This window comes from Corvus hawaiiensis, chromosome 16, assembly GCF_020740725.1.
Source record: "Corvus hawaiiensis isolate bCorHaw1 chromosome 16, bCorHaw1.pri.cur, whole genome shotgun sequence".
NCBI lineage: Eukaryota > Metazoa > Chordata > Aves > Passeriformes > Corvidae > Corvus > Corvus hawaiiensis.
Window position 1 is genome coordinate 8,693,380 of NC_063228.1, and position 15,024 is coordinate 8,708,403.

At 51.9% G+C, this 15,024-nt stretch overlaps 2 protein-coding genes across 7 annotated transcripts; one reads left to right on the forward strand and one right to left on the reverse strand.

Annotated features, from left to right (window-relative positions):
* Window positions 1–655: 655 nt before the first annotated feature.
* Window positions 656–9,453, reverse strand: PALB2 (partner and localizer of BRCA2). 6 transcript variants are annotated; one of them, XM_048320825.1, is made up of 14 exons: window positions 9,377–9,453; window positions 9,234–9,293; window positions 9,079–9,136; window positions 8,741–8,764; window positions 6,726–8,633; window positions 5,242–6,050; window positions 4,904–4,987; window positions 4,623–4,784; window positions 4,151–4,236; window positions 3,713–3,874; window positions 3,444–3,560; window positions 3,026–3,113; window positions 1,884–2,032; window positions 656–975 (listed from the first exon to the last, which is right to left on the reverse strand). In XM_048320825.1, exons 1-14 carry the CDS (start codon window positions 9,425–9,427, stop codon window positions 744–746), a joined length of 3,990 nt encoding a protein of 1,329 aa, XP_048176782.1. In that variant the 5' UTR covers window positions 9,428–9,453; the 3' UTR covers window positions 656–743. The 6 variants fall into 6 exon arrangements, with proteins under 6 accessions (XP_048176782.1, XP_048176780.1, XP_048176783.1 ...); XM_048320823.1 differs by having other exon boundaries at window positions 9,049–9,136; XM_048320826.1 differs by lacking the exon at window positions 8,741–8,764.
* Window positions 9,453–14,160, forward strand: DCTN5 (dynactin subunit 5). The gene is made up of 7 exons (XM_048320828.1): window positions 9,453–9,554; window positions 9,672–9,740; window positions 10,125–10,243; window positions 10,657–10,768; window positions 11,409–11,511; window positions 11,745–11,836; window positions 13,816–14,160. Exons 1-7 carry the CDS (start codon window positions 9,507–9,509, stop codon window positions 13,834–13,836), a joined length of 564 nt encoding a protein of 187 aa, XP_048176785.1. The 5' UTR covers window positions 9,453–9,506; the 3' UTR covers window positions 13,837–14,160.
* The last annotated feature ends 864 nt before the right edge of the window (window positions 14,161–15,024 follow it).

Here is a 15,024-nt window from a genome sequence, read left to right on the forward strand (position 1 = left end):
AGGGTCCGGCGGCTCCCGCCCCGCTGCTCCGCGGGATCAGCACACGGCACAGCGGTGCAGCCAGACGGGGCGGGAACGGCTCCACTGCGGGAGACTCCGCACTCTCTCTGGTCTCTGCTCCAGGGCTCGGTCACTGCACAGGAAAGAAGTTCTGCCTCCTGTCCAGGTGGAACTTCCCATGCAACACTTTCTGCCCGTAGCTTCTTGCCCCATTGTTCACTACCACCGAGAAGAGCCTGATCCAGCTTCTTGGCAGCCCCTTTAAATATTTATACACATTGATAAGGCCCCTCTCAGCTGTGTCTCCTCTTGAGGTTGAACAGCCCCAACTCCCTCAGCTTTTCCTTGTCAGGGAGATAATGAAGTCCCTTCATTTCCACAGCCTCTGCTGGACTTAGTCCAGGAGCTCTGTGTCCCTCCTGTCCTGAGGAGCCCAGAGCTGGATACAGCACTCCACATGCTTCACAGGGCCGAGCAGAGGGAACCTGACCTGCTGGAAATGCTCTTCTTGGTGCACCCTGGGACACCACTGTTCTCCTTGGTTACCAGGACACGCTGCTGGTCAGGGACAGCTTGGTGTCCATGAGGACCCCCAGGTCCTTCTCTGCAGGCCCCCCGGCAGCCCCCCTGTACGGCAGCGGCAACAGACACGGACTCATTCCAAAGGCAACACATTTAATGGCACTGCACACACGTGGCACACACGGCCCCGCTGGCGACGGGGGTCCTCACCCCCCCCTCTGTCAGGTGGCTCCCAGCTGGGCTGGCTGGTACCGGTACAGGTGGACGGTCCCATCACGGCGCCCAGCCAGTAGCCCGGCCCTACCGGTGGCCCAGCGGGCCAGTGCCCAGTGCCCCGCAGGGTCCGGGGGCAGCACCGCCATGCACCAGCCCCGCAGCAGGTCCCACACGGCCACGGCACCCGATGTCAGCACAGCGGCTCCCGTGGTGTCCCACACGTCACCCTCCAGGTACCTGTGGGGACACGGGGGTCAGCAGACGGCAGGGGATGTGCAAGAACAACATCATGGCAGCATTTGTTCATTTAGTTCAGGGTTTAGTTAAAGATTAATAGCAACTACAGGCAGGCTACAGTCCAGACTGTGCCTCCAGTGCAGCTGGGAAGGGAGGAGGCTGAGAAAATCCTCCTGGAGACTCAGAACATACTTGAAAAAGGTGTACTCTTAAAAAAATGGTACTCTTAAAAAAAAAAAAACACCTGGAAGTGTTCAAGACCAGCCTGGAGAGGGCTTGGAACAACCTGGTCTAGTAGAAGATGTCCCTGCCCAGGGCAGGGGGTGGGACTGGATGGTCTTTAGGTCACTTCCAACCCAAACCATTCTGTGATTCCGTGACTGTTCAGTAACCAAGAACTTGGTCCACTGCTATTCCCACACATCCATCACATTTCCTGTGTAAGGACGCTGCAAGGCTGAGCCTTAAACCCAAGACTGACCCTGCTGATGCCTCAAAACACAGGACACAGGAAGGAAAAGGCCACGTGCCTGCAGCTAGCTGCTCCACACAAACAAACCTGGCAGCACAGAGCGCCACAGCTGCAGGCAGCGCCAGGGGTTCAGCCGAGGAACCCAGGGACACACCCCCCAGTCCCTGGGGGGACAAAGCCAGAGGCTCAAGCCCAGCCCCCTGTCCCCGCGGTGATGGGGCGAGGGGTCAGCGCACAGCCTGCTGTGGGAAGTGGGCAGGAAGCAGCCCATGCCCCCAGCCCCCACAGCCCATCACCGGACACACAGCAGGGCCGGATGCAGCCCCTTATCACCGGGGAGATGGTGACTGGATCCCTGCCAGAGCTACTCTGTTCCTCAGGGGTTCTCCTAAAAGCCCCCACAGGAGCCAGCCCAGCCCCAGTCCCAGGGACTTGCCTGCCTGCATGGCCGGGGGGGAGGCAGGAGAACATCACCCCCACGCTCCGGCCCGTGCGGGGGTTGAAGGCCACCACATGGAACGCTGGGCTTCCACAGGACTCGCTCTCTTTGGCAAGAGGATAACTTAAAACAACAAACAAAAGGCCCTGGATACAGAGAGGGAAAATACATCACTAAATAATTTTCCAAAAATTAACTGCTACACTCTCTCTAATCACAGCCCCATGAACAGTGATGCATTATTTTTACTGAAGAAAACAGAAATGGTTTACTTTCCTTATCAAATTAGATAAAACCCAGAGCAGCTGCTGTCTGATAAGGGCTGATGCAACACAGCAGAGTGACAGCTCAGTGACCCAAGGGATTTACGAATTTATCTTCCTGTTTTAAAAAGCTAAACCTGCCACAGGATGAGGTGACACTTCAAAAAACAAAAGAAGTAAAATTTCTGGGCCACATTTTAATCCCTACAAGCTTAAAATGGAACAAGAATTCCATGGAAAGCAGCACAGCTGAAAACAGTAGCTCCCAGAACAGCCACAAACCAGCATAAAATGTCCTGGGATGGATAATCTGAGGAAGACTCCAAGGAGTCTGACTCAAGGCACCATTATTGGACAAGATATTCTTGTCCCAAAAGGTTACATGCTCACTGAAAACAATCAAATCCTTGATAAACCACAAAAACCCATTGAGAATCACAGCACAGGTAGAAGCAAGCGGGGAAAAATTATTGGTATGAATGTTGGTTTTACACAGTTCATTCCCTTGGGCATGTATGTCCAGAGGAACACTTCACAGTGGGTTTCTAATGCTGGCAGCACTACGTGTGACATGGAAGAGACTTGCCAAGCACTAGGCCTGGGCAACAGCACTTATGCTTCCCACACATGGGATGTTGCAGCTTTGGAATGCACCAGGATGCATCACTCTCACTTTATTAGCACCATGCAGCAAGCCAGGAGTTGAGGCAGCCAGCATGGGTTTTTTATTCCTCCTGGTAACCTATTTACCCTTTAATTATTTGCAGTGTATTGAAACAGAGCTGATAGTTCAACCCTCTCTAGCAACTTCAATCTGTTATATCCCCAGCCCAGTCAGTGCAGCCCAAGCATGAACTGTGAATTTTGTGTACATACAGAGTCAGAATATGCTCGATGGCAGATGGAAGCTGGGTAGGAATAACCAACATGCATCTTCCTCAGGAGCTGACCTGTTTTCAGATTCCTGCAGTTGATGAAAACACAAATTCTGACACATTTCCACCCTCTAATCACAGTTACACCACTACGCAGGACGGACATGGGTTTGGTTCCACATTAAGCAAACTATGCCAATAGACAGGAAGGGTGTAATGAGTATGATACAAAAGCAATGGAATTACAGCTGCACAGTTCATTCCCTCTCTATCGACTGTGGTGCCACACTGCAGGCCCTCTGACAATCACCATTTTACAGCAGGTCAGCTGTACAGCCAGGCAGCACCCCTGTACAACCCTGCAGCTGCTGCTACTGTCCCCCAACCCCCAAATTGTGTACGGCAGAGGAAACACTCACCAAACCACAACACTGTTCCCTGCAGTGGTGCCCACCAAGGCCTCTCTCATCCCTTCTACTTCAGCAAAGGCTGTAACAGTTTCTTCAGGAGGCATCAGAGTCTGCCCGTCCTTGCTCCTGGAGGGAGACCAGCACATAGAAAAGCAGGTAAAACAACAAGTGTGTGTTCTGGGAGAGGAACATGACAACGCCCTACATCCGAGCTGTTTCCTCACTTTTATCCCACCCACCACACGGAGACCACCCCAAAACAGCACTCCCAAACTCACCCCCCTGTCTCTGAGAGCGACACCATCTCTACTTGCTGCTCCTGAATGGTCCTGCTGCTGCTCACCAGCCTCTGGTCCTTTAGCCCAACAACTGCTTTTATATTCCCAGTTTTCACTAGGGAGTGCTTGAATGAGTCAGTCTCAGAAGAATACAGCAAGAGCCTAAATCGAGACAAGCACACACCATGACAAGAGGAAGCTCCACTCAAATATGCAGCAGCATATACAGATCAGCCTATGTTCAATCAGTCTGCCAGCTCTGAGGTGAATAAACAGGTCTTTATAGGCGACTTTTAGAAAACCCTTCCGTATTTTCAAACTGTTAAAGCAACTGAGAAAGTGCCACATTAGTAAAAAGATAATTTCAACCACTACTCACAAGGAGTTGAGCTGCAACTACTCAGGGTGCAAAGCATGAGTAAGAAATAAATACAAAACCTTATTTCTCCAATCTCCAGCTCTCCCAGTGCTACACACACGAGGTTACAGGTGTCTGGCAGAGGAATAATCTGGATTACAGGAATCTGGGACAACAAAACAAGAATTCAGTGTCACCCACAGTGTCCCTTTGACTTTATTCTTATTTTCTAGAGTGTTTCAAGTAAAATTATGTGGAGCAGAAGTGATTTTCAGACCCCTCTCAAGAAGCACGCTTAAATGAACAGCTGAACTCTCTGCTGACGGGCTGCCTAATTACACAATCCCTGTTGATGCAAGAGATAAAACGTGTCTCTGGGGACTGTAAGGGGAAAAAGCACAAGTGAAGTGCAGCCACCATTCTGTGCATGGAGTATTAAATTCCAGGAGATAACATGCAACTATACCAGCTACAAGCTCCTTGTATCTTGGGAACTAACACATGGGGCAGGAAAATTGCCCTTAATTCTAGAAAGGAGGACTGTGTTCATACCTCTCTCAGGTGCCAGGTGTAGACCTTTCCCCAGCAGTCGGGTGCCAGGGGTTCCCAGAGGGACACAGCGCTCTCGGAGGCAGTGACCACACGCAGCTCCCTGCAGCCAGCTGCCTCCCACCACACCGTGCTCACATCCACAGCGCACGAACACGAGGAATCCTGCCCAAAACAAACCAGTGCTGGTTTTCCTCTGATAGACAAGATTACCTGTTGTATTTTTATTAAACGTGGTCATGCAGAGCTGCTGCTGACACAGTAACAATTCCCTGTTCTCCCACCTTTAGCTCTGACACAAGCTGCAAGCTCTCTTCTCTGGGACCATCCAGCAGCACTGGAGTCAACTGTTCTGCTACATCTTTTTTCTGCATGAACAAAGTAAAGAATGAGAATAATTCAACTTTGAAATTATATTCAGCACCTACAAGAATGAGGCAGAAGTGCCGCATGCTCTCTGTTGCTCTCATGCAGATACTGCACGCCACTGCTGGAGACCTATGATCCATGCAGGACTAGCATGCAAAGAGAACTTCCCTTAAATCAGATGGGACTCTGGAAGAGGGGATTTGCCCACAAAACCACTGGCTTACTACCCCTCGCAAAGAGCCCAGCTTGTTACCTGTTCAGATGAAGCTCTGCAGGATTCCTGCTCTTTGTTCTCTGACTGCTCATGCTTCTCCAAGGACACAGTCTCATCAGATTTATTCTCAGGACCTCTTTCAGCTGCTAAAGGAAACGTTGTACGTTGCTCTTCCTGGCTTGTGGCAGCCCCTGCAGCACAGCTGTCAGGGCACAGTGGCACAGCCGGGTCTCTGTGTGTCACATCCCCCAGGACCAAGGCAGCTGCTCCTCTGGGGGAAGGTGAAGTCGCTGGCAAGGCAGGTACGAAAGGTGTATCAGGGAAGACCTCACTGTGCACTGAAGGTAAAACACCTGGGGTTGCACCCACAGCAGGGAAAACAGACGAGGAAATCTGAGACTCAGTGTGGGTGGGAGCCTCAGCTAAGACAGTCCCCATGGGAGTAAATAGCAATTCATGGGTGGAAAGCTCCTTCTTTAAAGTCGGGTTCATGCAAGGCAGTTCAGGCAATCCATTTTTGGAAGGCGAAATCAAATTACTTCTGAGACTTTTTTCTTTTGGATTAATTTGTGCATCTTGTGTATCTTCTGGAGCCACACCATCCTCAGACACACACAGAACAAAATCCTCCAAGTCGTTCATGGGGGAAGATTTCAATTTCTCCAGTTTCAGTACTCCGAATTCCTCATTCGGTAAGTGGAAGTCCCTGATGCCCAGCTTAGGGACCAGCCACTGGAGGCTGCGGAAGGAGAAGAGGGAGCCACGAGTGTCAGGGTCCACAGCAGTGAGCCCAAGGGTAGCAGGACCCTGTGAACCCATGGGACAGTTGCGTCCTCTGCTGCTGTCATCTAAACACAAGAATACAAGACAGAACATCACATCATAAAATAAACATTAAATTGCCTTTTCAGAATCTCTCATGAAGGGTGTCATCATTTTTTTAAAAAATCAAAAAGCCATGTTCATCTTAACACATGAAAGTGGCACTTTTCTGGAAAGACACTACATTCTGCAGTTACTCTGTATCTCTGTATCAAGCCTTCAGCTCAAAGATCACCACCAAAGCCTGACAGATACGCCTGAGTGGTTGGTCAGTTTGGTTTATTGGTTTTCTCCCAACACTTTCTCTTTTCACAATATTCACAGAACCTCAGAGAGGAGAAAATAATCATTAGCATGTAGACTCAGTTGGAGGAACACACAGACATCCATTTGCTGTCAAAGCTGCCCTAGTGTTCACAACCTTCACTCCAATAGCAAGGGCAGCTCAACATTAAGTTCTTAGCCCTGCTCCTACTCTGTTCATTCCCTGCAGAAATTTCTGGAATTGTTCAAAGAACATAGGCACCACAATGATCTATTTAAAAAAAAATAAATCTCATTAAAAAAAAAAAAAATAGTTAACCCCTATCGTATTTTCTTGCATAAACACAGCAGGGGGCGAACAGCAGGGCCTGCAATCACAGGGACGTTCCCCTGCCTCGGGGAATGGGGCATTTTGGGGTTTATATGTGAGGAAGTACCTGTTGAGCCTGTCTGTGCCCTGTGTCTCACAGAGCAGCGCAGGGAGCGGCGCACAGGGACACTGACCCCGGGGAGCTGCTCAACCCCACAGGCTCTTCGCTGCTTCTTCACACGCTCCGCTGGATGTTTATCTCCCTGACACACAGAAGAGTTGGCTTCCGCATCTCCCACATGGCTGGAAAAAGGTTCACTCCCTGGGCTCAGAGAATCACTGCTGTGGAGTGGATTTTGAACCTGTTCTAACAGAGTCTTACGGCATTTCCCTGGCACTTGGCTCCCGCCCAGAGGAGGATCAGGACCCGCTGGCTGTGTAGCTCCAGTCACTCCTGTCCCTACAGACCCCAGTGCTGCAGCACCAGACAATCTCCTTTCATCGGAGGATGACCTTTCAAGGTTAGCATCGCAATTCTCCTTTTCACTCTGGTTCTCATTTGACAGCAGGGCACAGCTTTCATTGGCCATTATGGGATCCTGACTCTCTACAAGCTCTTGTGACACTGGATGCATGGGGACTTTGCAGACAGACTTTCTTCTTCCCTTCTGTTTCCTCTGGGATTGTCTCTGCTCTTGCCTTGTGCTAGTGATGCTTTTCTGAGAAATGGATCCAAGTGAAGTACTGCTGCTGCTGCTGCTGCTGGATGCAGGAAGAGATTTCTGAGAACTACTTGAGTTTGCTGGATCATTTTCTGCCCCAAAAAAAGGGGAGGGCATGACCCCTGGTTCCGAATCACTCTCGGCTCTCTCTTGGGAGGGCTGACTGGGGTTTGCATCTTTCTGCTTGCATTTACTCCGCTGACCTTTCTTCCTCCTGCCCAGCTGGCTGAGGATTACAGCATCCAGGTCCACCTTCCTCTGGCAATTTGACATGCGGCGAGTTGTCCGGATGTAGTACTCGACGGGAAAGAGCAGCCCTTCAACCACTGTGCAAGAGCTCAGCGTGCCCTCGGGAGCCGTCACCTTGTCAGCAGGAGAAAGTCTTGACTGAATTTCAAGCTGTTGATTCTCCAACAGTTCTTCAGCATTGTCCAGAGCATGATCTGCAGGACAGGGACGTAGGGTATTAGTGTCACTCTGATGTCCTTCAAGGTTTTTGCTCTCCTTGGTTATGGTGTTATTTCTGCTGTCAGGCAATATTTCATTTTCTGACATTAAATCCAAGAGCCCACATAATTCCTCCTGATCTTCACACAAACTCTCACCCTCCGGCTGTTTTATTATACTGGGGGATTCTTCTTCTCCATCACCTCTGGGGTCCAGTAAAACAGCATCTTCATGCTGTGAACATGGCTCACGTTTACCAAGTGTGGCCACAGTCCTTGAGGACTCGGGCTGCCAGATGTCCTTGCTGTCCCTCAGCGCATGTGGGGAGAGCTCAGGCTCTCCTGCAGTGACACTGCCCTCAAACACATCCTGTACAACCCCTGATGCTGTATCAGAAGTAAAACTATTTCTTTTTCCTTGCACAAGCACTGCCCCAGATGCCCTTTGGGTGGGTTCCTCAGTGTGCGAGAGGCTGCTGCGCCTGAACACTGGTGACTGAAGCTCCTCTGCACTGGCAATTTGATTTTTCATCATTGCACCAGCACTGACTCGATGCACATCATGCACTGATTCCCTTTCCTTTGATTCCAGAGCCTTCGTCCGTCTCCGCAGCTTCATCATGCCTTGGGAGGTTTGGGGCGTTTTCTCCTCAGGGACAGGCCTGGTGATCCCACAGTACAGGTTTTCCTGGCTGGCCTGAAAGCTTTCTGCCCGGGAGCTGTCCTGCAGGCTAACCTCATCACTGGAGAATTCTGGAACATGCTTAACTGTGACAGATGTTGTCTTCTCTGTATCAGCATCAGAGCAGGTTTTAGTCTGTAACTGAGAGGGCCCACCAGCACTAGGAGATGTGTTATCTCTAGAACCTGGGGGAACAAATGTCACATGTGTAAAGTACTCCTAAAGTCCTGTCCAAGAAAAACATCATATGGTAAAATTAGGCTTTGTTTGCAGGGAAGGATGGGGATCTTACAGTCAGGATCAGAGCACTGCAGGCCTGGTGAGGAGAGAAGCAGAACAGATGTTACTGCAGACCACGGCTCAGCCCAGGGCAAGGGCCGTGTGGGGGTACGGGGGCAGCGGATGTGGCCGCAGTGGCCGAGGGTACAGAGGGGCCCGGAGTGAGGGTCAGCAGGGCCGGGTCCATCCTCGGCAGGACAGTCCACAGGGGCACTAAGGGGCAACAGCGGCCGCCGGGTCCCTGGGTGCTCCCACCGCCCTGTCCTGGCGGGGCTGCCTGCCGGCTCCTACCTGGGGCATCCCGTTCCCACCATCTCCCACCTGGGGCATCCCGTTCTCCCCGTCTCCCACCTGGGGGGCTCCGCTCCCGCCGGCCGTGGCTCCTGGCTCGCTCGGCTCGCCGCGCCCGCTGCGGACACACAAGACCCCGGCGGGGCTGGGACCGGCCCGCGGTGCCCCGGTGCCCCCTCGGCCCGGCCCGACCCGGCTCGGCCCGGCCCGCTCACCCGCAGCCGGATGACGGTCTCGCTGTACTCCCGCCTCAGCAGCGCCAACTTCTCCCGCAGCTGCAAGAGACACCCGTCGGGACGGGACCGGGATGGGACCGGCCCCGGCCTCGCTGCCCTGCCCGGCCTCCCCGGCCCCGCACCTTCTCCTTGTCGGCGCCGCTCAGGGCCGCCGCTGCCGCCGGGGCCTCCATGGCAACCGGGGCGGCGGGAGCGGGGCGCGCGGGCGGAGGTGACGCGCCGGAAGCCGGGCGGGGCCGGGCGGCAGCGGCCATGGAGCTCAGCGAGATGCTCTACAACAAGTCCGAGTACATCGAGACGGTGCGGGGGCGTGGGGAGCGGGGGTATGGGGGCCGCGGGGCCGAGCCGGGTTCGCCGGGGCGTTGCGGGGGCGGCGGGGCCCGGGACACCCGCCGTGACCGCCCGTTCTCCCCGCAGGCCTCCGGCAACAAGGTGAGCCGGCAGTCCGTGCTGTGCGGCAGCCAGAACATCGTCCTCAATGGCAAGGTGAGCGCCAGGCGGCGGCTGCCGTGTCCCCTCCCGGTCCCCCGCGCCCCCGTGCCCCGCCTGCGGTCCCCAGCGCTGCTCTCCCTCAGCATCACTGCCCTTCCCCTGCTGCGAGCAGCCCGTGCTGCTTTTTTCCTCGGAACAACACACGGTTCTGTTTTGTGCCTAAGCCTGGCTCTGTAATGCTCACTGGCATGACAGGAGCACAACTGGTGGTTCCAACCTCCTGTACTTTTGCTTTGCTGTCGCTTTTCTTTTGACTGAAAGAATCGTCTCTAAAGTAAGGTAATCTTGCTGGAGTGACCAGATCTCGGCATGAGTTTGTGTAATAACTGCTGCCACAGGTAGCAGAGGGAGCTCGTTTAGCTGTCTGTCCTTTTGCAGACAATAGTTATGAACGACTGCATCATCCGTGGTGACCTGGCGAACGTGCGGGTCGGACGGCACTGCGTGGTGAAGAGTCGCAGCGTCATCAGGCCGCCTTTCAAGAAATTCAGTAAAGGGTAAGAGGCCCCTTCCTTTAGGGAGTTACCTAAAAAAATCCATCAGCTTTGCTGAGTCTTGTGTTCGGAGGACCCTGTCCCTTTTGCAGCAATTTGCAGAAATACGTCTCTCAAACCTGCCTTTCCCTCAGATGCTGAGCTGTGCCTTGAGGTTTGGTGTCCGTGTCAGACTGTTGAAAGGCTGGGATAGATCAGAAGAGCAAAATGAAGAGCATGTTTCAGTTTTTGTGCGTTTATTCATGATATCTTCCTTCTCATTTGGGGCATCCTTTAGAGAGGAAAAACCCAACTACTGTCTGCTTCCCTTAGCACCAGATCCACATCTGTTAATCCAGCTGGGAACAGAAAACTTTGGTCTAGCAGTGTCACTTTGATTGATTATTGGACACAAACAAATACCTCTCCTGTTGCAGGGTGGCTTTCTTCCCTCTGCACATTGGTGACCATGTCTTCATAGAAGAGGACTGTGTTGTCAACGCGGCCCAGATTGGCTCCTATGTTCACATAGGCAAGAACTGTGTCATTGTGAGTGCTGTTTCTGTATTTTCTGTAAACTCGTGGGTGCTGCTGAGAAGTTGTGACAACAGCTGAGAGGTGTCTGCACCAGCTGGCTGGAGCTGGCTCACCTTCCCTGCACTGTTCCTTCCTCCTCCTCCTCTTCCTTCTCTGCAGGAAGCTGAGCTTTCAGGTTTGCTTTTCTGAGGACAGTGGGTTCAGCTGGTGCTGGCTGGAAAATCCCTCTCAACAGTGTTGTCCCTGTGGCTAATGGGATTGCCCGGGGAAGGCAGCCTGACCACAGAGTACAAGTGGAATCGTGTTTCTGTGTAAATAAGACCAAATAGTCAAGGCTACGGTGTGCTGAGGTAGAGAAAGCCTTACTGGTAGTGCTTGACTTGAGTTTTTGGTGCCAGTTTGAACATTGACATGTTAATGTGCAGCTGCGTGTACCTGTGCTAGTTGAAAGCAAGCAGACATTTTTCCCTCAAAAAGAAAAGTTAATTCTGTTGGGAGGAGTATTCAGTCAGGGTAAAGATCTATTCCTGTGCTTTCTTATACAGAATGTGTTTTGAGCTATTAATCTTCTTGAATTTTAGGTGACATATCAGTAATAAGATCTCATGTTTATAGTGTTGTAAATATAAACTTTTCCTGTTCTCTATTTCAGGGACGTAGATGTGTTTTGAAAGACTGCTGCAAAATCTTAGACAACACAGTACTCCCTCCTGAAACTGTAGTCCCACCTTTCACTGTCTTCTCGGGCTGCCCAGGTATGCTCCCTTTATCTTCTCTTGCACAGAAGTGCAGATAACATGGATATTCTTATTTTAAATGAGATTGCTATAACAAAGTTGTCTATTAGCATTTAATGCCTAAAAATAAAGGTATCAGGCACTTGCTGCACTGAAAAGTAACAGTTTTAACTTGTGAAACTCCCTGTTTTAGTGCGTGGTACATAGGTGGTACACGATGACTGCTGGCCATAACATTGTTCTTCTTCCAGGACTCTTCTCTGGGGAGCTCCCGGAATGCACCCAGGAGCTCATGATTGACGTTACCAAGAGCTATTACCAGAAGTTCTTGCCACTCACTCAGGTCTAGTAGCCCATTTCCCATGTTTCAGGCACACAGGAACATTCTGGGGGTGGGGAGAGGGGTGTTGTCCAGTGAGGCCAGAGCCCTGTGCTCTCCTGAGCACTTCCGTGAGCGTGCCTCAGCGCCACTGGCCTGGCCAAGCAGTCCCTCGTGAAAGCTGCTGTGTCCTGTTCAAACTTTGTATCCTCATCTAGTGTACTCCATTCCACGTTGTCTGAATTGTGCCACTGAATGTTCTGGAGCTGGGAAAGCTGAAACACCTGCCTTGGGGCAGCAGCTGGGGAACGAGGCAGAGCTGACACATACTCCGCAGCCTCAGCCTGTCTGTTTAGTTCTGTCCTAGCCCAAAGCTAGGTTTAGGTTTGCTAGGAGCAGTGTCCACCCCAGCAGGGCTGTTCTGGGTGTGCTCTGGGCACTTACTGGGGTTCGTTAGACCCAGGCCTTTCCTTTGTCACAATACTTGCTGTCCCATGGGCCTGCATGCTGACGTGCATGGCCTCTTCCATTTCTCTCTGGGATTTTCTCCAGGGGTTCATCATCCTGCTGTTGGCTTTAGGAGTTTTGGCTGACACACCTGTCTTTCTGTGCCTGACAGGATGTGTCTTAGCTTTTAGCTCCTGAAGCAGACTGATGTCAGTCCTGTGCTCTCACCCCTCAGGGCTAGTGTTCTTGGGGTCAGTGCCACTTCCTGAATATCACAGACCTTAGAGAGCCAAAGGCCTTTGAAAAGAGGATTGCCATGTCATTCACAGAATTCAATGCAGCAGAAAGTGGGTAATTAAAAATGAGAGAATGCTGCAACTGTCCCCATTTATTACCCAGTGTCTATATTTGCAGAAAGCTCTTTGGGGTTTTTCTGCGTTATGAAACTTAAGAACGAGACTCCGACTTCTCAGAAAGAGTGAACATTTAATTTTGGACATGTAGTAGAGCAGGAATAGTTCTTGCTGAGAGCAGCTCTGAAAGTTGGAGGCATCCGATGCTTGTGTACCTGACTGAGTACAGAAAACTGGCTGCACACGAGTCTGCCTGCTCTGGTTGTGCTCTACTAAAGCTTAGCATAGTCCTGCTCTAGGTTTTAAACTGGGTTTAAACTCTAGGTTTTACAACTGCATGTTGTAGTGTAGCAGCTGGGGCCAGGACACACATTAGGTGTGTGGTAGTTGTGTGGCTGTGGATGAGCAGCCCTGGAGCCTCAGCTGATCTGTGTAGCAAGTGCTGATACACCTTAATAGCAAATAGCTGTACGAGTACTAACAGTGTGTAGTAGCTGCTGTTCATCACATGTAATACCACTGACTGGTTTGTACTTTTACTGTACGTAAATTAAAGCCTCTTCAGTTGTTCAAGTGACTCATTGTGACTCTTCAAATCAAACTTGAGACTAGATTGAGACTCCTGCTGTGCCTGGGCGTGAACCACAGTCCCTTGTTCTGTGACTGCTACAGGCTATTCTGGCTGTCCTGTGCATTAAAAAAGTGTAATGCAGTAGTACATTTAAAAAGTGTAGTAAGTACAGTGTGAAACAGCTGTTTTCTCCCTCTGAGGAGCTGGAGAAGGCTCCTCTGTCACAGATTTGACAGATTTGGGGCTTGTGAGATTTCGTGCAAGGCAGGTGTTCAGAGCACTGCTTTGCTGTAGTGTGTCTCTGGCAGTGTCTGGCAGGAGTGGGGTGTCTGTGCTGTGTTGCTGTGTTGTCACCTCAAAGTTTCAACACCACATTGTGCATTTCACTGGGATCACTTGATCAGCAGCTGCAGTAGCAGGGAGAGGAGTGGGAGAAGGGATATGAGTTTGGGAGTAGGATGGCAGCTGGAAAAGTCTGAGTGATGAATTTCCACAATCACCTGGAGAACAAAGCTGTAGTGCACGAAGGGATATGTCACTGCAATTACATGTTTCTTGGCCTGCTCGTCCTTCTAGCTGTCTGAGCTGACTCTTCTGCCTTAATTAAAACCTCTTTTGTTGTCTCTGTTAAGGTGGCCTCTGCCAGGGCCTAAAACAAATCCACCACTGAAGATCCCAAACACCCAGCATTGTTAACATTCCTTACATTGGCCACTTTCTCCTCCTGCCTCTGAAGCGTCCCTCTGGGGCTCACCTCTCCGCCTCTGCCAGTTCTGGGAAGATGGAGTGTCAGAGGGCTGCAGTATGGGGAGTCCCAGCTCTGCTGGCAGCCTTCCATCCAGCGTGGTGCCGTAAAACGACACAGGAGGCTGTGCCTGTAGCCAGAGGAGCTGCAAGAGTGGGGAAATGTATTTCACAGGGAGGGGAATGTCTTCTTTCAGGAATCTTGTACAAACACTGAGCACTTCTACCCCCAAGTTGCTGTGTTGCTTCATTGATCCCCTGTGTGCTTTGCTCGGCATTGCTCTGACCGGGACGGGCAGGGTGTGCTGCTGGATTTGAGGACGTTTAGAGTCCCTGGGAACACACCCCCCCTCCCTGTACCACTGGGCCAGGCAGTGATGACTCGGCTCGAGTAGCTGAGGGAGCCTGCGAGGGGCTGTGTGGGAAGGTCTCTCAGTCACCAAGCAAGTGGGGGCCGTGCCTGCTTTGTGGGGAGCAGAATCTCCCAAGATGGTCCAACTCCATGGCGGGAATGACACTTGAACTGTGGCTATGGTGACCTGCAGGGCTCTGTCCGTGCACTGAGCTCTCCATCACACCCTGGCACCGATGACCCATGCCTGTGGGTGAGGCTCAGCTGGGGGCATTGGCTCAACCCACGGGGCCAGCATGTGCAAAAGCACTGTATATGCTAGGCAGGAACATCTGTTCTTTGTTAGCCAGGGCTGAAGGAAACAGCTTCTGCTGGTGGGGAAGGAAGGCCAAATGATGTTAAGTCCCTACCCTCAGCCCATGGGACTGTGCGTGCCAGGAAGCAGAGCAGATGCCTGGACCAAGGCACTGCTGCTGGTTTTGTTTGCTTTTGGGTTATTTTTCATTGGTGATGGAGTTAAGGCATGGAAACATCCCGTGGTCACTTCTCATGGCAAGTGGGGCCCAGGAGCCAGCACTGGGAGTGCTGGAGACCCTGGGGCGGGGGACCATGGGGCAGGGGGCGTCAGTGGGTGGCATGTCCGTGTGGGGAGAGGAGGCAGTGCGGTCAGGGACAGCCCCACAGAACTGCCACGCTGTCACCCGAAGGGACCGAGGGGCAGCAGGAGTGGGGGATGTCTACGGAA

Coding starts and splice junctions, on each gene's coding strand:
- PALB2 (XM_048320822.1), bottom strand. CDS start 9,427: ATGGAGGCCCCGGCGGCAGCGGCGGCCCTGAGCGGCGCCGACAAGGAG. Junction 4,237..4,622: donor ACACCTGGCACCTGAGAGAG/GTATGAACACAG, acceptor TTGTTGTCCCAG/ATTCCTGTAATCCAGATTAT. Junction 2,033..3,025: donor ATCGAGCATATTCTGACTCT/GTATGTACACAA, acceptor CTCTGTATCCAG/GGCCTTTTGTTTGTTGTTTT.
- DCTN5 (XM_048320828.1), top strand. CDS start 9,507: ATGGAGCTCAGCGAGATGCTCTACAACAAGTCCGAGTACATCGAGACG. Junction 10,769..11,408: donor TAGGCAAGAACTGTGTCATT/GTGAGTGCTGTT, acceptor TCTCTATTTCAG/GGACGTAGATGTGTTTTGAA. Junction 11,512..11,744: donor TGTCTTCTCGGGCTGCCCAG/GTATGCTCCCTT, acceptor TTCTTCTTCCAG/GACTCTTCTCTGGGGAGCTC.